At 39.8% G+C, this 27,398-nt stretch overlaps 2 protein-coding genes across 6 annotated transcripts in view; one reads left to right on the forward strand and one right to left on the reverse strand.

The window, feature by feature from the left end:
• LOC128695846 (DNA repair protein XRCC1-like) overlaps window positions 1-21,256 on the reverse strand; it is a 36,045-nt gene extending 14,789 nt beyond the window's left edge. For 2 of the 5 annotated variants that reach the window (XM_070092872.1, XM_070092870.1), the window contains exons 1-6: window positions 21,093-21,255; window positions 18,550-18,744; window positions 16,143-16,349; window positions 13,713-13,845; window positions 9,186-9,317; window positions 6,261-6,690 (exon numbers count right to left, since the gene is read on the reverse strand). In XM_070092872.1, the coding sequence (XP_069948973.1) occupies window positions 6,261-6,690; window positions 9,186-9,317; window positions 13,713-13,845; window positions 16,143-16,349; window positions 18,550-18,744; window positions 21,093-21,143 (1,148 nt within the window). In that variant the 5' untranslated portion in view covers window positions 21,144-21,255. The other 3 variants (XM_070092875.1, XM_070092873.1, XM_070092874.1) reach the window with 3 other exon arrangements.
• Window positions 21,257-23,611: 2,355 nt separating this feature from the next.
• The window catches only part of LOC138853818 (uncharacterized), a 34,129-nt gene continuing 30,342 nt past the window's right edge, over window positions 23,612-27,398 (forward strand). The window contains exons 1-2 of the mRNA XM_070092877.1: window positions 23,612-24,173; window positions 26,397-26,634. Of these exons, the coding sequence (XP_069948978.1) occupies window positions 26,608-26,634 (27 nt within the window). The 5' untranslated portion in view covers window positions 23,612-24,173; window positions 26,397-26,607. The remainder of the gene's footprint in view (window positions 24,174-26,396; window positions 26,635-27,398) is intronic.

Below are 27,398 nucleotides of genomic sequence, written 5' to 3' on the forward strand. Positions count from 1 at the left end.
TTTGTGTGTTCCTTACATTCTATTTAGTGACCCTCTTGAGTTTTGTATATAGTGTTCCTTTTGAGTTCTTCATTCTTTCCATACCTAAGCAGCTGGAACTTATCACCACTGAATGTCATGTTGTTCTCCACTGCCCACTGGAAAACCCTGTTTATGTCTTCCTGTACATGTACTTTATTCAGTGTCCTCTACCATAGTGACTTTTATGCATATTTTAGTGTCATCTGAAAATGATGATACAAAAGTGTGCTGGGTGTTTTTGTCTATGTCTGCTATGAGGATGAGAAACAGCAGAGGTGCAAGGACAGTGCCTTGGGGCACTGAGCTTTTGACCTCACTGTAAGCCATGCTTGTTGTAAGAGGCGACTAAAATGCCAGGAGCAAGGGGCTAGTAACCTGTTCTCTTGTATACATTACTAACGTTAAAAGGAGAAACTTTTTTTTTTGGGGGGGGGAGGGGGGGGAGGCACCCTGCTTCAGTGGAATGCAGCTGGTGCATTGAAAGAAAGAAGACAGAACACACAGTCTACATACAGCACTCACACTTCAAAATTAAAATAAATTTAAATTCACCAGACTTAGGAATGGAAGTAAACGTGTCAATCAAGTGCTTGCATTAGAGCATAAAAATGAGTAATTCTTATATACGTATAAGGGTGAGAAGTTATATTTATGACATTAATGGATTTGGAAAAGGCATATAACAGAGTGGATAAAACATAAATGTGACAGGTAATGCAAATATATCGATTAGGTGGTTGGTTATCTAGAGCTGTAAGAGTATGATAGGGGAGTAAGCTGCTCAGAGAGGAGTATTTTCCAGTAAAAGCAGGCCTTAAACAGGAATGTGGTTATTTAAAGTCTTTATTGATAGTGTTATAAAAGTAGTGAATGCTAATGTGATGAGGAGAGATGTGGGCTTAAAATTTAATGGATCAGATATGATGTGGAAGTAGCCACAGTTGCTCTTAACTAATGACACATTGCTTTTGAGAAGATTCAGAAGAAAGATACAGAGGTTACTGAAGGAATTTAGGAGGGCGTATAAATGAAGGTAATTAAAAGTGAACCTAGGTAGTAGGTTGGTAGACAGCAACCGCCTAGGGAGGTACTACCGTCCTGCCAAGTGAGTGTAAAACGAAAGCCTGTAATTGTTTTAAATGATGGTAGGACTGCTGGTGTACTTTTTTCTGTCTCATGAACATGCAAGATTTCAGGTATGTCTTGCTACTTCTACTTACACTTAGGTCACACTACACATACATGTACAAGCGTATATATACATACCCCTCTGGGTTTTCTTCTATTTTCTTTCTAGTTCTTGTTCTTGTTTATTTCCTCTTATCTCCATGGGGAAGTGGAACAGAATTCTTCCTCCGTAAGCCATGCGTGTTGTAAGAGGCGACTAAAATGCTGGGAGAATAAGGGGCTAGTAACCCCTTCTCCTGTATATATTACTAAATTTGAAAGGAGAAACTTTCGTTTTTCCTTTTGGGCCACCCTGCCTCGGTGGGATATGGCCGGTGTGTTGAAAGAAGAAAGAAATTAAAAGTGAACATATAAAGGAGCAAGGTGATGAGAATAAGTAGTCTAGGCAACAAAAAACTGGACATCAAATTGTAGGAAAGGAGTGTGGAGGAGTGAATGTATTCAGGAGTGAATGTGCTGGCAGAGAAGATGGAAATAAAAATAGATAAGGAAAGCAAGGACTGTAAAAAAAAAAGTAGAAATGTTTCAGAATACAGTAGTGCTAACACTTTCAAATGAGTGTAAGGTTATTATTTTTTTTATTAACACACCGGCTGTTTCCCACCAAGGCAGGGTGACCTGAAAAAGAAGCAACACTTTCCTCATCATCATTCACTCCACCACTGTCTTGCCAAAGGCATGTCTACACTACAGTTTAAAAACTGCAACATAGGTTGGTAGACAGCAACCACCCAGGGAGGTACTACCGTCCTGCCAAGTGAGTGTAAAACGACAGCCTGTAATTGTTTTACATGATCATAGGATTGCTGGTGACTTTTGTCTGTCTCATAAATAAGAAAGATTACAGGTACGTCTTGCTACTTCTACATACACTTAGGTCACACTACACATACATTTTTTTTTTTAACACTCATCTGAGTATTCTTTGATTTTATCTTAATAGTTCTTGTTCTTATTACTTTTTCTTTTATATCTATGGGGAAGTGGAATAAGAATCTTTCCTCCGTAAACCATGCGTGTTGTAAAAGTCAACTAAAATGTCGGGAACAATAGGCTAGTAACCCCTTTTCCTGTACAGATTACTAAAAAGAAGAAGAAAATTGTCAAAGTGGGATGTCTGAATGCGCATGGATGTTGTGCGAATGATAGGAAAGAGATGATTGTGGGTGCTATGAATGAGAAGAAGCTGGATGTCCTGGCTTTAAGTGAAACAAAGCTGAAGGGGGTGGGAGAGTTTCAGTGGAGAGAAATAAATGGGATTAGGTCAGGGGTTTCAAACAGAGTTAGAGCTAAAGAAGGAGTAGCAATAATGTTGAAGGATTAGCTATGACAGGAAAAGAGTATAAATGTATTAATTCAAGGATTATGTGGAGTAAAATAAAGGTTGGATGTGAAAAGTGGGTTGCAGTAAGCGTATATGCGCCTGGAGAAGAGAGAAGTGTAGAGGAGAGAGGTTTTGGGAATTGTTGAGTGAGTGTGTGGAGTTTTGAACCAAGTGTGAGAGTACTTGTGGTTGGAGATTTCAATGCTAAAGTGGGTAAAAATGTTGTGGAGGGAGTAGTAGGTAAATTTGGGGTGCCAGGGGTAAGTGAAAATGGGGAGACTTTAATTGAGCTATGTGTAGATAGATGTTTGGTAATAAGTAATACATATTTTATGAAAAAGAGGATAAATAAATATCCAAGGTATGATATAGCACGTAATGAAAGTAGTTTGTTAGATTACATGTTGGTGGATAAAAGGTTGATGGGTAAGCTTCAGGATGTACATGTTTATAGAGGGGCAACTGATATATCAGATCATTATTTAGTTGTAGCTACAGTTAGAGTAAGAGGTAGATGGGACAAAAGGAAAATGGCAACAAGTAAGAGAGAGGCGAAAGTGTATAAACTAAGGGAGGAAGAAGTTCGGGTGAGATATAAGCGACTATTGGCAGAAAGGTGGGCTAGTGCAAAGATGAGTAGTGGGGGGGTTGAAGAGGGTTGGAATAGTTTTAAAAATGCAGTATTAGAATGTGGGGCAGAAGTTTGTGGTTATAGGAGGGTGGGGGCAGGAGGAAAGAGGAGTGATTGGTGGAATGATGAAGTAAAGGGTGTGATAAAAGAGAAAAAGGTAGCTTATGAGAGGTTTTTACAAAGCAGAAGTGTTATAAGAAGAGCAGAGTATATGGAGAGTAAAAGAAAGGTAAAGAGAGTGGTGAGAGAGTGCAAAAGGAGAGCAGATGATAGAGTGGGAGAGGCACTGTCAAGAAATTTTAATGAAAATAAGAAAAAATTTTGGAGTGAGTTAAACAAGTTAAGAAAGCATAGGGAAAATATGGATTTGTCCGTTAAAAACAGAGTAGGGGAGTTAGTAGATGGGGAGATGGAGGTATTGGGTAGATGGCAAGAATATTTTGAGGAACTTTTAAATGTTAAGGAAGAAACAGAGGCAGTAATTTCATGCACTGGTCAGGGAGGTATACCATCTTTTAGGAGTGAAGAAGAGCAGAATGTAAGTGTGGGGGAGGTACGTGAGGCATTACGTAAAATGAAAGGGGGTAAAGAAGCTGGAACTGATGGGATCATGACAGAAATGTTAAAAGCAGGGGGGGATATAGTGTTGGAGTGGTTGGTACTTTTGTTTAATAAATGTATGAAAGAGAGGAAGGTACCTAGGGATTGGCGGAGAGCATGTATAGTCCCTTTATATAAAGGGAAAGGGGACAAAAGAGACTGTAAAAATTATAGAGGAATAAGCTTACTGAGTATACCAGGAAAAGTGTACGGTAGGGTTATAATTGAAAGAATTAGAGGTAAGACAGAATGTAGGATTGCGGATGAGCAAGGAGGTTTCAGAGTGGGTAGGGGATGTGTAGATCAGGTGTTTACATTGAAGCATATATGTGAACAGTATTTAGATAAAGATAGGGAAGTTTTTATTGCATTTATGGATTTAGAAAAGGCATATGATAGAGTGGATAGAGGAGCAATGTGGCAGATGTTGCAAGTATATGGAATAGGTGGTAAGTTATTAAATGCTGTAAAGAGTTTTTATGAGGATAGTGAGGCTCAGGTTAGGGTGTGTAGAAGAGAGGGAGACTACTTCCCGGTAAAAGTAGGTCTTAGACAGGGATGTGTAATGTCACCATGGTTGTTTAATATATTTATAGATGGGGTTGTAAAGGAAGTAAATGCTAGGGTGTTCGGGAGAGGGGTGGGATTAAATTTTGGGGAATCAAATTCAAAATGGGAATTGACACACTTACTTTTTGCTGATGATACTGTGCTTATGGGAGATTCTAAAGAAAAATTGCAAAGGTTAGTGGATGAGTTTGGGAATGTGTGTAAAGGTAGAAAGTTGAAAGTGAACATAGAAAAGAGTAAGGTGATGAGGGTGTCAAATGATTTAGATAAAGAAAAATTGGATATCAAATTGGGGAGGAGGAGTATGGAAGAAGTGAATGTTTTCAGATACTTGGGAGTTGACGTGTCGGCGGATGGATTTATGAAGGATGAGGTTAATCATAGAACTGATGAGGGAAAAAAGGTGAGTGGTGCGTTGAGGTATATGTGGAGTCAAAAAACATTATCTATGGAGGCAAAGAAGGGAATGTATGAAAGTATAGTAGTACCAACACTCTTATATGGGTGTGAAGCTTGGGTGGTAAATGCAGCAGTGAGGAGACGGTTGGAGGCAGTGGAGATGTCCTGTTTAAGGGCAATGTGTGGTGTAAATATTATGCAGAAAATTCGGAGTGTGGAAATTAGGAGAAGGTGTGGGGTTAATAAAAGTATTAGTCAGAGGGCAGAAGAGGGGTTGTTGAGGTGGTTTGGTCATTTAGAGAGAATGGATCAAAGTAGAATGACATGGAAAGCATATAAATCTATAGGGGAAGGAAGGCGGGGTAGGGGTCGTCCTCGAAAGGGTTGGAGAGAGGGGGTAAAGGAGGTTTTGTGGGCAAGGGGCTTGGACTTCCAGCAAGCGTGCGTGAGCGTGTTAGATAGGAGTGAATGGAGACGAATGGTACTTGGGACCTGACGATCTGTTGGAGTGTGAGCAGGGTAATATTTAGTGAAGGGATTCAGGGAAACCGGTTATTTTCATATAGTCGGACTTGAGTCCTGGAAATGGGAAGTACAATGCCTGCACTTTAAAGGAGGGGTTTGGGATATTGGCAGTTTGGAGGGATATGTTGTGTATCTTTATATGTGTATGCTTCTAGACTGTTGTATTCTGAGCACCTCTGCAAAAACAGTGATAATGTGCGAGTGTGGTGAAAGTGTTGAATGATGATGAAAGTATTTTCTTTTTGGGGATTTTCTTTCTTTTTTGGGTCACCCTGCCTCGGTGGGAGACGGCCGACTTGTTAAAAAAAAAAAAAAAAAAAAAAAAAAAAAATCAGGGAAACCGGTTATTTTTATACAGCCAGACTTGAGTACTGGAAATGGGAAGTACAATGCCTGCACTTTAAAGGAGGGGTTTGGGATATTGGCAGTTTGGAGGGATATGTTGTGTGTCTTTATACGTATATGCTTCTAAACTGTTGTATTCTGAGCACCTCTGCAAAAACAGTGATTATGTATGAGTGAGGTGAAAGTGTTGAATGATGATGAAAGTATTTTCTTTTTGAGGATTTTCTTTCTTTTTGGGTCACCCTGCCTTGGTGGGAGACAGCCAACTTGTTAAAAAAAAAAAATCAACACTCCTCCTTCAGAGCATAGGCACTGTATCTCCCACCTCCAGGACTCAAATCTGGCTAACTGGTTTCCCTGAATCTCTTCATAAAAGAGTGTGAGGTATGGACTTTATATGTTGTACTAAGGAGGAGGCTGGAGGCAATTGAGCTGTGTTGGAGGTCAACGTGTGGTGTGAATATTATGCAGAAAATAAGAGTGAAGAAATGTAACAGATGCCGCAGGTCAAAAGTTCACTGTGCCAATGCTGGAAGCTTCAACAATAACACAAATCTTTAATGAATAGCTATACTTAAATTTAATATGCAGTAACTGAAGACTTTTTTGAGTTAACAAACAAATGTGTAGTAGAAACAAAATAAAAATGCTTCTTACATTAAGTGGGTACACTTTGGGTCCCAATCACTTTTGTACTTGGCTCCCATGTCTACCATCATGTCTCGTAGCTGTGATCGTTGTGGGTTCTGATAACCACTCATGACAAAAAAGACATCATCCATGAGTGATGAGAAAGGCTTAAATTTTTTCTTCACTGGTAGTAAGATTGATGTAGGAGATTTGGCAGTAGATGCTCTATCTGTTTTTGTTTCCTCCTTAAAGTTTATATTTTTATTTTTCCTGCATTTTCCTTCTCTCTCAGCAGTCTCTGATGACCTGTGCTTTGCTTCTCTTTTGCCATTTTGCTGCCCATCCATATCATGCTTATTTTTTTCTTTGACATCATTGTGATTCTTCTTGTGAGATCCAGAAGCTGAAGGAGGTTTCACAAGTTTGGCCACTGTTGGGGTCTTTACTGGATCTGGCTCTGAGAATAATAATAACAAACAATACAGTAATACAGTAATAATTATGATAATAACAAATAATAATAATAATTATGGTTCATAAAGCTGAATGATTAGGGTAAGTGAAAAAGGTACCCCATGTCTCCTATCCCAGTAAGTATAAAGATAAACATAATTTTATGAAATAACAGTGATTATAGATGGGGTTATAAAGGAAGTAAATGCTAGGGTGTTCGGGAGAGGGGTGGGATTAAATTTTGGGGAATCAAATTTAAAATGGGAATTGACACAGTTACTTTTTGCTGATGATACTGTGCTTATGGGAGATTCTAAAGAAAAATTGCAAAGGTTAGTGGATGAGTTTGGGAATGTGTGGAAAGGTAGAAAGTTGAAAGTGAACATAGAAAAGAGTAAGGTGATGAGGGTATCAAATGATTTAGATAAAGAAAAATTGGATATCAAATTGGGGAGGAGGAGTATGGAAGAATTAAATGTTTTCAGATACTTGGGAGTTGACATGTCGGCAGATGGATTTATGAAGGATGAGGTTAATCATAGAATTGATGAGGGAAAAAAGGTGAGTGGTGCGTTGAGGTATATGTGGAGTCAAAAAACGTTATCTATGGAGGCAAAGAAGGGAATGTATGAAAGTATAGTAGTACCAACACTCTTATATGGGTGTGAAGCTTGGGTGGTAAATGCAGCAGCGAGGAGACGGTTGGAGGCAGTGGAGATGTCCTGTTTAAGGGCAATGTGTGGTGTAAATATTATGCAGAAAATTCGGAGTGTGGAAATTAGGAAAAGGTGTGGAGTTAATAAGAGTATTAGTCAGAGGGCTGAAGAGGACTTGAGGTGGTTTGGTCATTTAGAGAGAATGGATCAAAGTAGAATGACATGGAAAGCATATAAATCTATAGGGGAAGGAAGGCGGGGTAGGGGTCGTCCTCGAAAGGGTTGGAGAGAGGGGGTAAAGGAGGTTTTGTGGGCAAGGGGCTTGGACTTCCAGCAAGCGTGCGTGAGCGTGTTAGATAGGAGTGAATGGAGACAAATGGTATTGGGACCTGACAATCTGTTGGAGTGTGAGCAGGGTAATATTTAGTGAAGGGATTCAGGGAAACCGGTTATTTTCATATAGTCGGACTTGAGTCCTGGAAATGGGAAGTACAATGCCTGCACTTTAAAGGAGGGGTTTGGGATATTGGCAGTTTGGAGGGATATGTTGTGTATCTTTATATGTGTATGCTTCTAAACTGTTGTATTCTGAGCACCTCTGCAAAAACAGTGATAATGTGTGAGTGTGGTGAAAGTGTTGAATGATGATGAAAGTATTTTCTTTTTGGGGATTTTCTTTCTTTTTTGGGTCACCCTGCCTCGGTGGGAGACGGCCGACTTGTTGAAAAAAAAAAAAAAAAAAAGTGAAAATCAAAAAGAACAATGACTTCTACAACACAGCGAGCCTCTTGCTAAGAAACTTCTTCACTGTTATCCAACATAGTTAAAACAATGCAGCAGGCTTAGTAGCCCATGCTAGACAGGTTTTTCTTAAATCCAACCTCTTCTCAGCCATAAATTCATCCAACCTGTCATTAGTCTAAACAAGACAAGTTTCAACATACGTCACCTACAACTTCATGTCACCACACTCTTTATATACATATACACACATTCTCTCTCTCTTTCTCTCTCTCCAGGTATATCTGTTTGTGATTTGATAAAGTCCACTGTGTGGGCAAAACATTGTCAATAGAGGACTGCATAATATTGCATACATCTTTTTTTTCCATTAAATATGTGCTGTTTATTTCACCAATAATCTGACATAATCTAGGCCCTTGCAATTAATGAAAAGATTTTCCTAAATCTGGGGTGGTGAGGAATAGTAGTGGATTGTCCCAGAAGAGGTTGGAGGGAGGGGTTAAAAGAGGTTTTGAGTGCTAAGGCTGTGTCATCCAACAGGATTGTGTGAGCATGCCAGATCAAAACGAGTGGAGGCAAGTGGTTTTTCATAAGGTACCACTTATGAAAGGATTCAGGAAAAGTGATTAGCCCGACTTGAGTCTTGGAGGTGGTAAGTGCAATGCCTGCACTACAAAAGAGGGAATGAGGATGTATAATTTGGAAGGTCACCTGAACTGTGATGTCAGTATGCTTCTGGCATGACAGAGATTGAATGAGTGATGGTTATTGTGCTCTGAGTCAACCCTACCTCAGTGGCAGATGGCCAATGTGTTAAAAATTAATAATGTATTAATTCATGTAGTATAATCTAACCATTCTGAGCCTAACAGTTTTTAGCATTTTCCAAACTGGTTACAATATTTTCTGTGAAGGTTTAGCCTCAACTCATCAATTATATCTACTTTCAACACATCAATGACCTGTTATGAGGGTTCTTCTACCCTTGTTTTGGCAATATTCCTTATCTCTTTCTGGTAGAAAGCTGAGGAGTCTGGGATCACTGGCATTAACAGAGCATTCTTTAATTGTGCTTGTGGTACCCCTACTTTTCACTTACCTGAAATTATTTTCTTTTTGAGTTGATAGAATCCCACATCAGGTGAAGGATCCTGGGATTTCCTCTTGTGTGTTCCTGGAGATGATACAGAGGCTACAGCTTCTGCTGATGCTGCTCGAATGGCTGCTGCACCTGTAACACACAAGAGAGGTTCCTATATTTGTAATGTCTGTTAATGGTACCAAGGATCATCACCCCTGTGGTTTGGACTCAGAGTAGGCCTCCTAAGTAAAAAAGGATTTTTTTTTTTTTTTTCAACAAGTCGGCCGTCTCCCACCGAGGCAGGGTGACCCAAAAAAGAAAGAAAAACCCCAAAAAGAAAATACTTTCATCATCATTCAACACTTTCACCACACTCGCACATTATCACTGTTTTTGCAGAGGTGCTCAGAATACAACAGTCTAGAAGCATACACATATAAAGATACACAACATATCCCTCCAAACTGCCAATATCCCAAACCCCTCCTTTAAAGTGCAGGCATTGTACTTCCCATTTCCAGGACTCAAGTCCGACTATATGAAAATAACCGGTTTCCCTGAATCCCTTCACTAAATATTACCCTGCTCACACTCCAACAGATTGTCAGGTCCCAAGTACCATTCGTCTCCATTCACTCCTATCTAACACGCTCACGCACGCTTGCTGGAAGTCCAAGCCCCTTGCCCACAAAACCTCCTTTACCCCCTCTCTCCAACCCTTTTGAGGACAACCCCTACCCCGCCTTCCTTCCCCTATAGATTTATATGCTTTCCATGTCATTCTACTTTGATCCATTCTCTCTAAATGACCAAACCACCTCAACAACCCCTCTTCTGCCCTCTGACTAATACTTTTATTAACTCCACACCTTCTCCTAATTTCCACACTCCGAATTTTCTGCATAATATTTACACCACACATTGCCCTTAAACAGGACATCTCCACTGCCTCCAACCGTCTCCTCGCTGCTGCATTTACCACCCAAGCTTCACATCCATATAAGAGTGTTGGTACTACTATACTTTCATACATTCCCTTCTTTGCCTCCATAGATAACGTTTTTTGACTCCACATATACCTCAACGCACCACTCACCTTTTTTCCCTCATCAATTCTATGATTAACCTCATCCTTCATAAATCCATCCGCCGACACGTCAACTCCCAAGTATCTGAAAACATTCACTTCTTCCATACTCCTCCTCCCCAATTTGATATCCAATTTTTCTTTATCTAAATCATTTGACACCCTCATCACCTTACTCTTTTCTATGTTCACTTTCAACTTTCTACCTTTACACACATTCCCAAACTCATCCACTAACCTTTGCAATTTTTCTTTAGAATCTCCCATAAGCACAGTATCATCAGCAAAAAGTAAGTGTGTCAATTCCCATTTTGAATTTGATTCCCCAAAATTTAATCCCACCCTTCTCCCGAACACCCTAGCATTTACTTCCTTTACAACCCCATCTATAAATATATTAAACAACCATGGTGACATTACACATCCCTGTCTAAGACCTACTTTTACCGGGAAGTAGTCTCCCTCTCTTCTACACACCCTAACCTGAGCCTCACTATCCTCATAAAAACTCTTTACAGCATTTAATAACTTACCACCTATTCCATATACTTGCAACATCTGCCACATTGCTCCTCTATCCACTCTATCATATGCCTTTTCTAAATCCATAAATGCAATAAAAACTTCCCTATCTTTATCTAAATACTGTTCACATATATGCTTCAATGTAAACACCTGATCTACACATCCCCTACCCACTCTGAAACCTCCTTGCTCATCCGCAATCCTACATTCTGTCTTACCTCTAATTCTTTCAATTATAACCCTACCGTACACTTTTCCTGGTATACTCAGTAAGCTTATTCCTCTATAATTTTTACAGTCTCTTTTGTCCCCTTTCCCTTTATATAAAGGGACTATACATGCTCTCCGCCAATCCCTAGGTACCTTCCTCTCTTTCATACATTTATTAAACAAAAGTACCAACCACTCCAACACTATATCCCCCCCTGCTTTTAACATTTCTGTCATGATCCCATCAGTTCCAGCTGCTTTACCCCCTTTCATTTTACGTAATGCCTCACGTACCTCCCCCACACTTACATTCTGCTCTTCTTCACTCCTAAAAGATGGTATACCTCCCTGACCAGTGCATGAAATTACTGCCTCTGTTTCTTCCTTAACATTTAAAAGTTCCTCAAAATATTCTCGCCATCTACCCAATACCTCCATCTCCCCATCTACTAACTCCCCTACTCTGTTTTTAACTGACAAATCCATATTTTCCCTAGGCTTTCTTAACTTGTTTAGCTCACTCCAAAATTTTTTCTTATTTTCATTAAAATTTCTTGACAGTGCCTCTCCCACTCTATCATCTGCTCTCCTTTTGCACTCTCTCACCACTCTCTTTACCTTTCTTTTACTCTCCATATACTCTGCTCTTCTTATAACACTTCTGCTTTGTAAAAACCTCTCATAAGCTACCTTTTTCTCTTTTATCACACCCTTTACTTCATCATTCCACCAATCACTCCTCTTTCCTCCTGCCCCCACCCTCCTATAACCACAAACTTCTGCCCCACATTCTAATACTGCATTTTTAAAACTATTCCAACCCTCTTCAACCCCCCCACTACTCATCTTTGCACTAGCCCACCTTTCTGCCAATAGTCGCTTATATCTCACCCGAACTTCCTCCTCCCTTAGTTCATACACTTTCACCTCCCTCTTACTTGCTGTTGCCACCTTCCTCTTTTCCCATCTACCTCTTACTCTAACTGTAGCTACAACTAAATAATGATCCGATATATCAGTTGCCTCTCTATAAACATGTACATCCTGGAGCCTACCCATCAACCTTTTATCCACCAATACATAATCTAATAAACTACTTTCATTACGTGCTACATCATACCTTGTATATTTATTTATCCTCTTTTTCATAAAATATGTATTACTTATTACCAAATTTCTTTCTACACATAGCTCAATTAAAGGCTCCCCATTTACATTTACCCCTGGCACCCCAAATTTACCTACTACTCCCTCCATAACATTTTTACCCACTTTAGCATTGAAATCCCCAACCACCATTACTCTCACACTTGATTCAAAACTCCCCACGCATTCACTCAACATTTCCCAAAATCTCTCTCTCTCCTCTACACTTCTCTCTTCTCCAGGTGCATACACGCTTATTATAACCCACTTTTCACATCCAATCTTTATTTTACTCCACATAATCCTTGAATTAATACATTTATAGTCCCTCTTTTCCTGCCATAGCTTATCCTTCAACATTATTGCTACTCCTTCTTTAGCTCTAACTCTATTTGAAACCCCTGACCTAATCCCATTTATTCCTCTCCACTGAAACTCTCCCACCCCCTTCAGCTTTGTTTCACTTAAAGCCAGGAAATATTTCAGTATTAAGAAATTATTAAGAAATGAATTGTAAAGCAAATATTAAATGTAAGTAGAAGTTTGTAAGATTTACCTGTTATGTAATATGTTGGAGACAGAAAGAATTAATAGTATAAATCACATTCAGCTCAAAAAATTTTAACATCTCTTGACACTTGCATAAAGAAAGGCATAGTATGTACTGTTTATTATATATTACATAAACAACTAATTAATGTCTAGAGAACAGTAAGCTAATAATTTTTTTTAACACTCTGGCCATATCCCACTGAGGTAGGGTGACCCAGAAAAAGAAGAAACACTTGGTCTACACATCCCCTACCCTTCTTAAGCCCTTCTTGTCCATCTGTGATTCTGATCTCCATCTTGCTCTTAATTCTTTCAACAATAACTTTATCATACACTTTACCTGATATACTTAACAGGTTTATTCCTCTATGTATGCCCTCTGCCAATACCTAGGTACCTTTCCCCCTTTCAAACATTTATTGAACAAAAAACCATCCACTCTAAAACTACAGCATATCCCCACCAGCAGTTAACATTTCTTTCTTGATCCCATCAATCCCAGCTGCTTTATTCCCTTTTCATTTTACTTAATGAATCGTGCACCTTCTCCTACACTCACATCTGGCTCTTCCTCACTCCTAAAAGATGCTATACCTTCCTTGCCAATGCATGAAATCACTGCCTCCCTCTTTTCCTTAATATTTCCTCCATCTTCCCAATACCTCCATCTCCCCATCTAATAACTCCCCTCTTCTGTTTTTAACTGTTTAATCCATTCATTCCCTAGGCTTTCTCAACTTATTAATCTTACTCCAAAGCTTTTTCTTATTCTTAGAAAAATTTGTTCAAAAACCTCACCCACTCTCTCATTTGCTCTCTTTTTACATTCCTTCACATACTCTTTTAGCCTATTTTACTCTCCAAGTACTCCACTCTCGTAATATCAGCTCTGCTTTGTAAAAACCTCTCAATATGATAACTTTTTCTGTCATCATTACACCAATTGCTATTCTTCTCTCACACACCCCAAGTGACCCTAGTTATGGTTATCTGGTATCAAAACTTACTACTGTTAGGGAACCAACCTGATAAGGGGGATGAAGGTTCTTTATCTTTCCTTCGAGCAAACAGAGAGCCAACTGAAATGGGGTCAGCATCCTCTTCTTTAAGAGTGAAACTTCCAAGCTTGGTAATCTTAGCAGGCAGTGGTGAAGAGTCCTGAAATTGTATACAAAACAGTAAGATGTCAAAAAAAAGAGTGATACAGTAGGGCCCCATTTATACGGCAGGTTAGGTTCCAGGCTACCACGGGAAAGCAGACATCGCCGAAAAGCAGAATGCCATTTTTTCCACTTATAAATGCATATAAATGCCAGATAATGAGTTTACACTAACATATATCAAGTTAGCCAAAGAACTTGGTATTAAAAACAATAAAAAGTAAAATACACACACAGTACACTCATTACTTACCTTAAAATATCTGTAGTCTTAATGTAGGTAGGGTGAAAAATGAGTAGTATTTACAGTATTTGTAGGAAGTCATGTGTAGGAGGTATGGTAGCCATCCAGGCCACCTCACCCAGAAGTAATATACTAGGACATTTAAAGTGCCCCAGAACGATAAAATGCATACAAAGTACACTCATTACTTTAAAATATTTGTAGTCTTAATAGGGTGAGAGGTGAGTAAATGAGGTAAAACGAATAAACAAGAGAGAGAGAGAGAGAACGAGTAAATGAGAGGAGAGAGATGCGGAGAATGTAAACAAGTGGATGAAGGCATCTGGTTTTGGTTCATACACGTTCATCTACACCTAACATCTCACATTTACGTTAATTTATTCTACTGTGGGGTGAATTTATCATGTTTATATGTTATGTAGCATGTTTATTATATAATTTTGAAAAAAATATCATAGATGAGTTAATGAAAATGTTTATATTAACGTAACATATGACATTTAGTGCACCTCAGTGATTATTATTACGTACTATTATTATCATTATTAATATGGTGTCAAGACTAGTAAGACACATTTATTGATTTCAGTGTGTACCTGCACACTGTGTAAGTTTATTTAGGTACAGGTACACATAAGTATAATTATTAGAGTATATATAAAACACGAAATAACTTTAAAACACAATGGAGAGATGAGGTGCTAATGGAGCTCATGGAGAATGTAAACAAATCGGGTGAGGTGTGGCAACCATATTAGAAAGTCAGGTGGGTGGAGCCATATAGCGAGTTTTGGTCATAATTTGCAATGTCTGTATTAGCGGAATGCCATAAAGCGGGGCCCTACTGTAATCTCTTACTTTTAATTAAGAAAATCCTGTCAACTATTTAAGTAGCATCATGTTATTGTTACTAGAGTACTATTTTACTGTACTTGCCATGCTTATTAAATTATCTCTTTTCTGTCAAGCTGCAATTATTATTGAAGTCTTGATTTAAAAAGATATAAATTATAAATAATGTGTCTCTTACACAGTATTTCCTGCTAGATGAAGAGGCGTAATGGATGTGCAAGAACGTACTCATAACTTGCCTTTGCCAGGACTCAGAACTAGTTTCATTTTGTTATGAGCACATTAGTTCAGAAGTATTCAGAGATTTAAGACAAGTCACAATTTCAGCAATCTAGCAACATCTGTGGACATAGACTATTCAGTGTCTTACCAGAAGATATCAGAAACACTGCTGGAACTAGTACACACACCTGCAAGAGGAAATTTGAAGAGTACCTCTGCCAAGTGATGGATCAACTAGGCTGTGATGGATATGTGGGCCAATGAGCTGTTAGCAGCAACAGCCTGGTTGACCAGGCAAGCACTGGAGAAGCCCAGCTCAGGGCCAGGCTACGTGAGTAGGAAAAGTCTCAAAACCCATCAAAGGTAGACCCATGGTAAAGGTAGCAAAATTCTCACAAAGTGAGTGAACTTATGTACAACTGAACCATTTGTTTACTGCCTTCACATGAGATGTTTAACGAAAAGCTCTGAGGGTCATTCACATTATACAGAATCCTGATGCTCAATGAAAATTACAAAATACTAAGACGAGTATAGAGAGGCAGCATGTGTGTTTCATTATTATTAATCAAAAGACTGAACATCTGCCATTTCTTGCTCCAAAGGGCCTGGACAGGTGTATCACCTCAAATAAGGTATAACATTATGCTGCAGATAAAATACATGAACTATATAATATGTACTGTACTATATTTAATTTAAAAAAATAATACAAAACTTCTCACTTATAAAATAAAGTGATATTTTCATTAACATTTGCTTTGCATTATTATGCTGTGCAAATATTGTGTAGCATAAGTGTATGCAGTGTACATACATTTAACATACCGGTGACCAATACTCTCATAGCTCAGTGTTAGGGCAAACTTCCTTGATGATTGCCTTATCAACCAGACTGTTGCTACCAGTCCAGAGGCCTACATAGCTATTACAAGAGGTATACAATACTGAATATATAATACAGTATTTATACTTACAGAATTTGGGCTTCTAACTTTGATGAAGGATAAACCATACTGCATCTGTTTGTTGAATGGCTGTGTGCATATGACTTTTAAACGATCCCACTTTTGTCCAGCCACATTTTTATTCAGCTTGTCGGGACCAAACATTCGGACACGGTTTAAGTCAGTGCCATTTCTTGACTCGATGGGAGTCATGAAAGATGAGGCAACAAGAAGTACCTGGAATATAAAATAGTATATAACATCCTTACTGACATCAGCCACTCAATGCCAAGTGGTTTTGTTATGTTGATAATGTGTTGTGCCTCTGAGTGATTTTTTAATACCTTCACATCTTTCTACCCAGGTTAAATCAATGTATTCCATCAATTTAAATTCACATGGGAAACACTGAGCAGCCTGGGTTCTTGCCTTTTCTAGAAGCTTATAAACACCAATACAGTGGACCCCTGCATAACAATATTAATCCGTTCCTGAAAGCTCATTGTTATGCGAAATTATCGTTATGCGAATGAATTTTCCCCATAAGAAATAATGGAAATCAAATTAATCCGTGCAAGACACCCAAAAGTATGAAAAAAAAAATTTTACCACATGAAATATACATTTTCCTACACACAAAGAGAAGGATACATGCACAATAGTAGAGTAGTACATGCACAATATATATTGTGCATGTACTACTCTACTAAATGAAGAATAAATGACACTTACCTTTATTGAAGATGCAGCAATGACTGATGAGACACTGTGTCCTGGGAGTGCCTTTTCCTCCTGAGTACTGTAGGTCCTGTTTGGCATTTTCTTCCAGAACAGGCCTTATCACACTGTGTATGCCACTACGATTCTTAAATCTCTCAAACCAACCTTTGCTGGCTTTAAATACACCAATATGAGCACTAGTTCCAGGCATTTTTCCCTGTTCACCTGAGTGTTAGTCGACTGGTGTGAGTTGCATCCTGGGAGACAAGATTAAGGACCCCAATGGAAATAAGTTAGACAGTCTTCGATGACACTGACTTTTTTGGGTTATCCTGGGTGGCTAACCCTCTGGGGTTAATTGTTTCTTGGTATTCTCAATAAGCCACACCAACAACGGTGCTACAGCAGCAGCAGCAGCAGCAGCTGACAGTGCTACAGCAGCAGCTGACGGTGCTACAGCAGCAGCAGACGGTGCTACAGCAGCAGCAGCAGCAGCAGCAGCAGCTGATGGTGGTACAGCAGCAGCAGCAGCTGACGGTGCTACAGCAGCAGCAGCAGCTGACGGTGCTACAGCAGCAGCAGCAGCAGCTGACGGTGCTACAGCAGCAGCAGCAGCTGACAGTGTTACAGCAGCAGCAGCAGCTGACAGTGCTACAGCAGCAGCAGCAGCAGCTGACAGTGCTACAGCAGCAGCAGCAGCAGCTGACAGTGCTACAGCAGCAGCAACAGCAGCTGACAGTGCTACAGCAGCAGCTGACAGTGCTACAGCAGTAGCAGACGGTGCTTCAGCAGCAGCAGACGGTACTACAGCAGCAGCAGCAGCTGATGGTGGTACAGCAGCAGCAGCAGCTGATGGTGCTACAGCAGCAGTAGCAGCTGACAGTGCTACAGCAGCAGCAGCATCAGCAGTTGACCATGGTACCACAGTATTTCGATAATATTTCTCACCCTTTTTACCACAGGGTTGGCACTAGAAGCTTTCTTGGGGCCCATGGTCACTTATTTTGCAGATAAAATCACCAAAAACGCTGTAATAATACGAAATGTTCCAATTGTATGCTTGGATGTTACCGCGGAGGCTGGCTTGTAAACAATGCCACCGGCGGAACATGTGAGGCTGGCTCAGGCCTCACATAGATGCGTCTCGGACGAATAGCATTGAGCGGGTTTTTTAGCGGTATGCGAGGCAAAATCTTAGCGATAAAATGTATCGGTATGCGGATTTAACGTTATGTGATGCCAACGGTATGCGGGGGTCCACTGTACAGGAGTGGGTTTAATTTTGTGTATACATAAAGTCAACAACCAGGAGCAAGGGGCTAGTAACCTCTTCTCCTGTATATATTACTAAATGTAAAAGGAGAAACTTTCGTTTTTCCTTTTGGCCACCCCGCCTCGGTGGGATACGGCTGGTGTGTTGAAAGAAAGAAAGAAAGATAAAGTCAACAAATATATGCTCATATGTCTATTATTATTATTCAGAGAATTCCAAGAAGGTAAAACATTCAGTGTTTTTATCCATGTTTTTGCATGCTTTGCATATCTGCAAGCTTAAATATTTTGATGAAGCAATATATTTATGAAATTGGTGTCAAACTACAGTACCCTAAATCTTGAGACCTCTTCTAAGAGTGGCTACAAGGCAAAACTGCTTTATTTCATGCCCTCATAAAACTGCTAATACAGTCCAAGATTATGCAAACTATATGATACTAACCTGAAAAGCTTCAGCTCCTTCTCTCCCTGCCAATACCTCCACAAATGCTGAACCTTCATTGCCAATGTCTATAGAATGGACAGGACTCATTTTCTCAAGCTTTAGTGTAACAGATGATTGCTTCTCTGTTGTTCCAGATGCACATTTCCATTTGCGAAATGTATCAGGGCGCAATAGATTTTCCGCTGGATGATTCTGAATAAAAAGTTAGAAAGCTAGGAACAGTCAGTTTAATATCTTTATTATGCAGCTACACTTTTATAAGCAGCTACACTTTTATATATGGTAACACTCATGAGTTATTTATGCTGACATGAATTAGGTAATGCATTTTCACAAGAAAAGTATAATTATATAATTATAATAGTATAAAGGCTAAAAAGGTTTTTGTGGCATTTATGGATTTGGAAAAGGCATATGACAGGGTGGATAGGGGGGCAATGTGGCAGATGTTGCAGATGTATGGTAGAGGAGGTATGTTACTGAAAGCAGTGAAGAGTTTTTACGAGGATAGTGAGGCTCAAGTTAGAGTATGTAGGAAAGAGGGAGATTATTTCCCAGTAAAAGTAGGCCTTAGACAAGGATCTGTGATGTCACCGTTATTGTTCAATATATTTATAGATGGGGTTGTAAGAGAAGTAAATGCGAGGGTTTTGGCAAGAGGTGTGGAGTTAAAAGATAAAGAATCACACATAAAGTGGGAGTTGTCACAGTTGCTCTTTGCTGATGACATTGTGCTCTTGGGAGATTCTGAAGAGAAGTTGCAGAGGTTGGTGGATGAATTTGGTAGGGTATGTAAAAGAAGAAAATTGAAAGTGAATACAGGAAAGAGTAAGCTTATGAGGATAACAAAAAGATTAGGTGATGAAAGATTGGATATCAGATTGGAGGGAGAGAGTATGGAGGAGGTGAATGTATTCAGATATTTGGGAGTGGACGTGTCAGCGGATGGGTCTATGAAAGATGAGGTGAATCATAGAATTGATGAGGGGAAAAGGGTGAGTGGTGCACTTAGGAGTCTGTGGAGACAAAGAACTTTGTCCTTGGAAGCAAAGAGGGGAATGTATGAGAGTATAGTTTTACCAACACTCCTGTATGGGTGTGAAGCATGGGTGATGAATGTTGCAGCGAGGAGAAGGCTGGAGGCAGTGGAGATGTCATGTCTGAGGGCAATGTGTGGTGTGAATATAATGCAGAGAATTCGTAGTTTGGAAGTTAGGAGGAGGTGCGGGATTGCCAAAACTGTTGTCCAGAGGGCTGAGGAAGGGTTGTTGAGGTGGTTTGGACATGTAGAGAGAATGGAGCAAACCAGAATGACTTCAAGAGTGTATCAGTCTGTAGTGGAAGGAAGGCAGGGTAGGGGTCGGCCTAGGAAAGGTTGGAGGGAGGGGGTAAAGGAGGTTTTGTGTGCGAGGGGCTTGGACTTCCAGCGGGCATGTGCGAGCGTGTTTGATAGGAGTGAATGGAGACAAATGTTTTTTAATACTTGACGTGCTGTTGGAGTGTGAGCAAAGTAACATTTATGAAGGGGTTCAGGGAAACCGGCAGGCCGGACTTGAGTCCTGGAGATGGGAAGTACAGTGCCTGCACTCTGAAGGAGGGGTGTTAATGTTGCAGTTTAAAAACTGTAGTGTAAAGCACCCTTCTGGCAAGACAGTGATGGAGTGAATGATGGTGAAAGTTTTTCTTTTTCGGGCCACCCTGCCTTGGTGAGAATCAGCCAGTGTGTTATTAAATAAATAAAATAATAGTTAAAACATATATGTATATAACATAGATACATAAAGTGAGCATACCACCCCAGCAAAATTACTGATAGCTGTGAGAGAGCTGATGTTGGTGTGAGTGAAAAGTTGATTCCACTTTTCTAATTAACTATACAAAAGAAGAGCTATAGTTTTGGTGTTCCATCTTTTTTAATTTATCATGTATGTTTTCAAAGTTCTCAGTAGTTTTGGCCTATATTATCACCGTCTGGGAATTTGTTCCATCAATGTACCTCTCTTAAAAGGAGCATCTAGAAAATAAATTTTATATTAAGCTATCTCTCCTTACATTTATGGGGGAGCACTAAACCCAATGGAGTCAAATAGTGCCAGAGGAATGGGAGGCAATCAGATTTGATCCAAGAAAAGGGAGGGTAGTTTCAATTCTCTAGATCAAAAGCCCTTCACTGGCCCCAAAACAGAAATTTGCCGAGGATGTGTAGGTGTGTGGAGTCATTGGTAGCGTCCTTGGCTCAGTGAGAAGCCAGGATTGATTCTGGCATGGGAGGAACTTTGGGCATGTTTCCTTGTACCTGATGTCTCTGTTCACCTAACAGTTAGTAGGTACCTGTGTCTTGGTTGACGGCTATGGGTCGAATCCTGGGGGACAAGATTCACCTAAGATGCCCGAAATACTTTTCAAAACCAGGGGCTTTCCATATAGTGTACCAATGATGTCTGCTAGATTTGTATCAGCTGTATTACGTACTTGTGGAAATAGATTCTTCTTCTTATGTGTTGCCTCACACTCTCTTACTGGTCTTGTTCTCTACCTACCGGATCTTCACTGGAGAACGTTATCACTTCAGTAAACTGTATAGCAGGCATATTTATGCTTCTTGTTGGTTGTGGACTTTAGTCGTTGTTGTTGGGGTTCTTAAGGACCACCGAAGTTTACATCTTACTGAGCACTGCCTCCCGGGACTCCCTCCAGAAACATATGTTACCCAAATCCGGGAGGGAATTATATAGGAAACAAATGCTGCACTGAAACTCTTTCCTGATAGCTGCAGCAAAATTCATAGGCATAATACTAGACACAAAAATTTCTATGATATTCCCCGTGTACGGTTCAGCCTTTGTAAAAACACAATGTGCATTAAAAGGGAACAAAAAATCTGGAACTCTTTTCCTGAAGACTCCAAAGGTTCCTTAAGTAAGTAAGTAAGTAAGTTTATTCAGGTATACACAAATACAGTTACATAGAATTATCATACATAGCAGCATATGTGTAGAGAACCTAGGATAACCCAAAAAAGTCAGACAGAGTGACTTATTTCCATTGGGGTCCTTGTCTGCCAACCACTGCAAAGCTACGGTTAAAAAGCTTCTCCTTACCTTAATGTGAGTCTTACAGTAATCTATTGTGTCAAACAAACCCTGAATTATTATTATAATAAAAAAGAAGCGCTAAACCTACAAGGCTCATACAGCGAACAAATCCTGAAACTGTGTTTCATTCAAACTGTGCCTGTTCTTGTTCCATCTTTACTTCAACTAATATGTCTTTCTAGTGATGCAACAATTGGTTATTGGGGTCTGACAAAGACCCATTATGACCTGTGTAATTTTTATTTTTTTGCGATACCATTCACAAAATGAGCATCAGCTAGTGCACAATGAACCAGTAGCTTAGGTGGCACAACTAACTAATTAGACCCTATCCCACATAACAATAGGTCATAGTTTGGAAGAACAATGCAGCAAGCCTAGATTTTTTAGATTAGATTTTGCCACCGAAGTGGCTAGTTTATTGTGCGCCCCATATCCATCCTGTGGACGGTAGCGCAAGAGCATATGGATACACAAAAGGTCTAGGAACTAGTCCCCAAAAGGGTTAACAGGTATACATATGGGTTTATATCTACATATCTACAGTTCACTTATCTGTTACAAGCAAATTTAGGAAATTTGCTTAGTATATTTCGTATCTTATTTTCATTAATAAGATATCTTGACATGTCACATAGGTTATTATACTATATCTGTATTCCTCAATAAGTGGACAATTGAGCACCTAGTGTTCAAGACAGTGACCATATCAGTGATCATATAATTTACATTTAGTCTGATCATCATCTGTGTGTCTCCCAAACTGCCAGAAGTACTTGTAACCAAGCCTAAGCCTGGCCACTACAACATCAGTCAGTCTGTTTAACGTTGCAAGTTGCTTCATAAACATACTGGCACAAGATAAGTAGGTTTTTCTTGAATCCAACCTTTTCTCAGTTATATATTCGTCCAATTCATCATTAGTCTACCAATGCAGTCAGCTTCAAAATACCTCACTCTCACTCAAATGACTGTCACACACACATCATCTCTCCCCATGTAGAGCTGTTTGTGACTTGATAAAGCCCAATGTGTGGGAGAAACGTTGTCAATAAAAAATCACATTATAATGCAATTGTGTTTATTTGTCTTCCTTCATCTGGTTGCAGTTGCTATGTTATACTCCTGCTAAGCAGTGCTTACAGTATGCAGGTTGGTCACTCACAATATAAGTGGCACCATCCAACGAACTTGCCCTTCCGAGCAAAATCTTAGTAGTCTATATTTAAGCAGTTTTGTACTTAGGTTTAGTGTTCTGTAATCCATATTGCGTAATTAGGGACCTCTACGTGTCAAGTAATGATTTTTAATGAACAGTGAAATGTACAACGTAAATTTATTATATCTAAGCTGTAAATATATCCCATGTTTTCTTTTTCAGTCATTAATGTGATCCTTGTTTTAAATAGCGTGTTTCGTTTTGCACACCCGCCGCCCCAGGTGGATAATATATAACTTTTAGTAACTTTTAATTTGCACTTCTCTGATAGTAACAATGAACTCAAAAACAGATGTGTCGAGCAACGTGTCGTCATAGCAACCATGGGACGCCCCTTCTGGCGCCAGTTTAAATGATCTTATTGCCGCTGTGATTTCCCTAACATTCTTTCATTTGGTTAGATCGGTCATACTTGGCTCAGCGATTATTAGAAGTCCGAAAGTAAAGGCCAAATGAGTAAATCTGAGAGTTGGCACTGGAAGCCAAGGATATCGACCAGTATTTGTTTAACTGTATGTACACCTCTAGTTACCGCCTTTTGTTTTCTTAAGTTTTCGTTTATGATCACGCCTGTAAAACTGCCCCACACATATTTATTATAATAATAATAATATACTGCTTATATTATAACACTACTTATTCTACAGATTTTGGTACTTTAAGGTCAAGAAAGATACCTTAGAACATAAGAAGGTTTATACCGTTCCAGAGCTTGATGAGCGTTGTGTGAGGTAATATTGTCTTTCTTCCGAGACACTGATCATGGAGGGAGGCTCCAGTCCTCGCATGACCCCCGCTAGTTGTTCCACCTGGGGAGACCCAGGAGGAGGAGGGGAGACGCTTCCTGGTCAATAGTGGCTCACCCCTGACCATGCTCCCTGCCGTCTTGGCTCAGGTTGTGGAGGGATGGCGGTGTGTGAGGGAACACAGTGCTGGAAAGTGTGATGGAGGGCAGGACGTCACCATACACGCTTGTGACACAGAGGGACCCAACATAGCGTTATGACGGTGTAGTGTACATCTCACTCTCGGAACTTCCTATAAATTCGATTCATGAGAAATCCGTGATGCAGCTGTTAACCCTACACTCTGCCTAGACCCTCTCCCAGATACATCTACGCGTGCTGTTACTGTACATCCCTGCTGCTAGAGGCAACATGTGTATATACTGTAAAACAAGAGAAGTGCATACCATATGTTCAGCTTACTATATTTTTCTAGTTAATTTCGGTTAAATGTTTAATTCATGTTAGCACATGGGGAGTGGAAACGTGGCAAGGCGGACGGGTGTGATGCTGGCCAGAGATGTGAGTATACACTGATGCTTACGTTAGTTATTATACGTGTGTTATTATGTACATTAATCACAGCCACAAACAATACGATCAAGTGATTTATCTATGAATTATCAACAGACTGTACATTCTAGGGCAATGTGTAGCATGTAATCTGACGTCTATCGTAAGATACTCTCAATCTTGTCTGGTTATATGATAGAAAACCATCTGAACATATCAAGGACACACACACACACACACACACACTTGCAACCACAAATGGGTGAGTAGACACTTTCCTCAACCTTTTCACATGATCCTTAACAGTCTCCTTTTTTATGTGGCTATGGAGTAACTGGTTTTGTTTTCGTCTTTCACGAGCTCCCTTCCCTTCCTATTCTTACATATTTGTTTCTAGTTCTGCTTACCTCTCGGGTTTTCTGCATTTTGCTTTGCTCTATATTTTTCCCAAGTTCTCTTGCTTCTCCCTTTGTCCTATCTTCATTCTTTGTTAAACCATGGACTTTCTTTTATCATGCTTTTTTTCTTGCATGGTATTTCACCTTTGCCTCTTGGGGTTTCTTCTCAATTACGTTCATCATATCTCATACAGGTCTGTCTTCCATTTCCCTTTCCCATTCCGCTTCTCAGAAAAATTCTCATGCCATCATTGTCCCCTCTTCTGTAGTCTCATTTTCTGTTACTTTCTTCTTCACTCTCGTTCTCCATTCTCCTCTCCAACAGGTACTCAATGCTCATTACCATATGATCGCTGGCTCCTATTGGTTCCCCATAATTAATTTCTGCTCTCATTTTCATTTTGTGTGAAAACCAAGTCAAGTCTCGCTGGCTCATCTCCTTCCCTCACTCTCGTTGTTTCCCCCTCACACGTTCGCTCATAAAGTTCTTCATAACTGTTCATAAATTTCGCTTTCACAGATAGTCACTGGGGAGAGAAGTTTGGGCAACTTAAAATATACGTTAGACAGTTATGTGAGTGGGTGTGGGCGAGTGTGAGTTTGTCTGGCATAGGCCAGTAGGCCTGCTGTAGTGGTCGGCCAGAGGCGTCGCTAGAGTTGGTATCACCCGGGGCGGAATCTTTGGTGTCACCCTGGGCAGCATCTTTGGTGTCACCCCCATGAAATTCAAGGGCGGGGGGATGGGGGGGGGGTAAACTCCAGTTACGTCACTACTGCATGACCAGTGACAAATGTCTAGCAATGAGAACGTTTAAGGGCCATAAGCCTGGTGGCTAAAGCTTCCGCTTCAAATTCGGAGGGCCCGGGTTCGATTCCCGGCGGGTGGAAACATTTCGACACGTTTCCTTACACCTGTTGTCCTGTTCACCTAGCAGCAAATAGGTACCTGGGTGTTAGTCGACTGGTGTGGGTCGCATCCTGGGGGACAAGATTGAGGACCACAATGGAAATAAGTTAGACAGTCCTCGATGACGCACTGACTTTCTTGGGTTATACTGGGTGGCTAACCCTCCGGGGTTAAAAATCCGAACGAAATCTTATCTTCTCAACTTTATTAATGATAAAATAAATAATCGTAGTAATACTGAGGAAACATAAACTCAAATACCACTTTGAGTACAGGCAACAGATCCTACATTTAATTATCTTCAACAATGTCAAAAAAAAAAAAAATTTGAAAAATAAAGAAAAACATTGCAATACCAGAGAAACACTAGTTCCGATTTGACCTTGAGTAGGGGTAACATATCAGTGAATCTGATCTTACATTTCCTTGCCTTCAGTTATGCAAAATCATCTATCACATCATCAAAATCAATGATTTTCCCTATATAGGCTTATTTGTACTTTGTTAATATATAATAGGCTATGTAGAAACGAAGGATTCTTCTCTTATGTTGCTGCAGCACTATTTTGGTCATTAGTGTCACCTTTAGAGGCTCTATAGTGTCACCCCCTAAATGGTGTCACCCGGGGCGCCCCGCCATCCCCTGCTGTTCCTGCATTCTTATGTTCTTGTGTGAATTACGTATATGTGTTATTGTTGCCAGTTTAATTTGTGGACGCTGCTTCTGTTTATATTATTTAAAATGTATATATACATAAGACATATACACACTCAGGACAGTCAAGCTTACGCAAACATGAAAAGATTATGGTAACGCAACATGCACGTAACGCAAACCAAAAATTCACGTACACTGTATGTAGTTCAGGTACGAGGACGCCCCCGGCGTTACCTCCGTGCTCTTCACCTACCTAATAATGTTATCAGTTTCTGCAAAGTCTGAATGTTTGTGTCGCTTAAAACCTGGAAAACTGAAGCAAAAGTGTCAATTGGATAATTTGTGAAAGGAAAGAGAAACACGTGTGTGGAGAGCTTGGGAGAGAACAGATTGACGAGGAGTGAGCCTAGAGGCCATGTGAGAGTTGAAGACGGCAGCTGTGGGTCGTGATGCACCTCACCTCACATACTCACGCCAGTTATGTCTCTACATTTCAGTGCCAACCAGGTAAGTCAACTTTCTTTTAATACCGTTGAATGTAAAGGCTATATAAGCTATTATCCTATCTTACCTCATTTCAAAACTCAGTTACTAGGTGCCTATTTCAACATTTGGTGAGCAAAGGCAGCAGGTGTAAGGAGACTTATTTATACCTCTAGCCTAATCTGGGAATCTAACCCAGGTCTTTTCGGTTGTGATCTACTGATTATTAAAACATCTTTAAAACTCGCTTTTATTATTACTTGCTCACTAGTATGGATCATTCTTAGGAACGCGACTGTATAGGTTTCAGACTGTTTATTTAACAAAGTTTTAAATACTGACATAACGACGGGAAATCTTTAAACACAGAGTTGATAGTGAGCAATAATTACCCAGCGGGACGGAAATGGCTAGGATGTCAGATATTTAGGTGCTGCAGAGCTCATAAAATGTGTTATATGCTACTACGTGCATTGACTTCGTCCACATTAGCTGATTACTATAATGTCTTGCGTGCTAAGCTGCCAGTTTAAGATCTTTTTACAAACTACTAGTTGTAAGGAACTCCGAAATGAACTTTGTAAATGTGCTGTAATATGCGCTCTTAATTTGAATATACATTTTATATATAAAGAAATTGATAATATGAAACTAGTATGAATAAATTATTTCGAAAACCGACAAGATTACTTATACTAAGATTGATAGACTGAACAGATCGACTCCATTCTGAGGGACAGATTACCTCAAACTCATCTTCCACCGTTTCTCTGAATTGGACTGAAGAA

The sequence above is a fragment of the Cherax quadricarinatus genome, chromosome 41 (assembly GCF_038502225.1).
Source record: "Cherax quadricarinatus isolate ZL_2023a chromosome 41, ASM3850222v1, whole genome shotgun sequence".
Lineage (NCBI taxonomy): Eukaryota > Metazoa > Arthropoda > Malacostraca > Decapoda > Parastacidae > Cherax > Cherax quadricarinatus.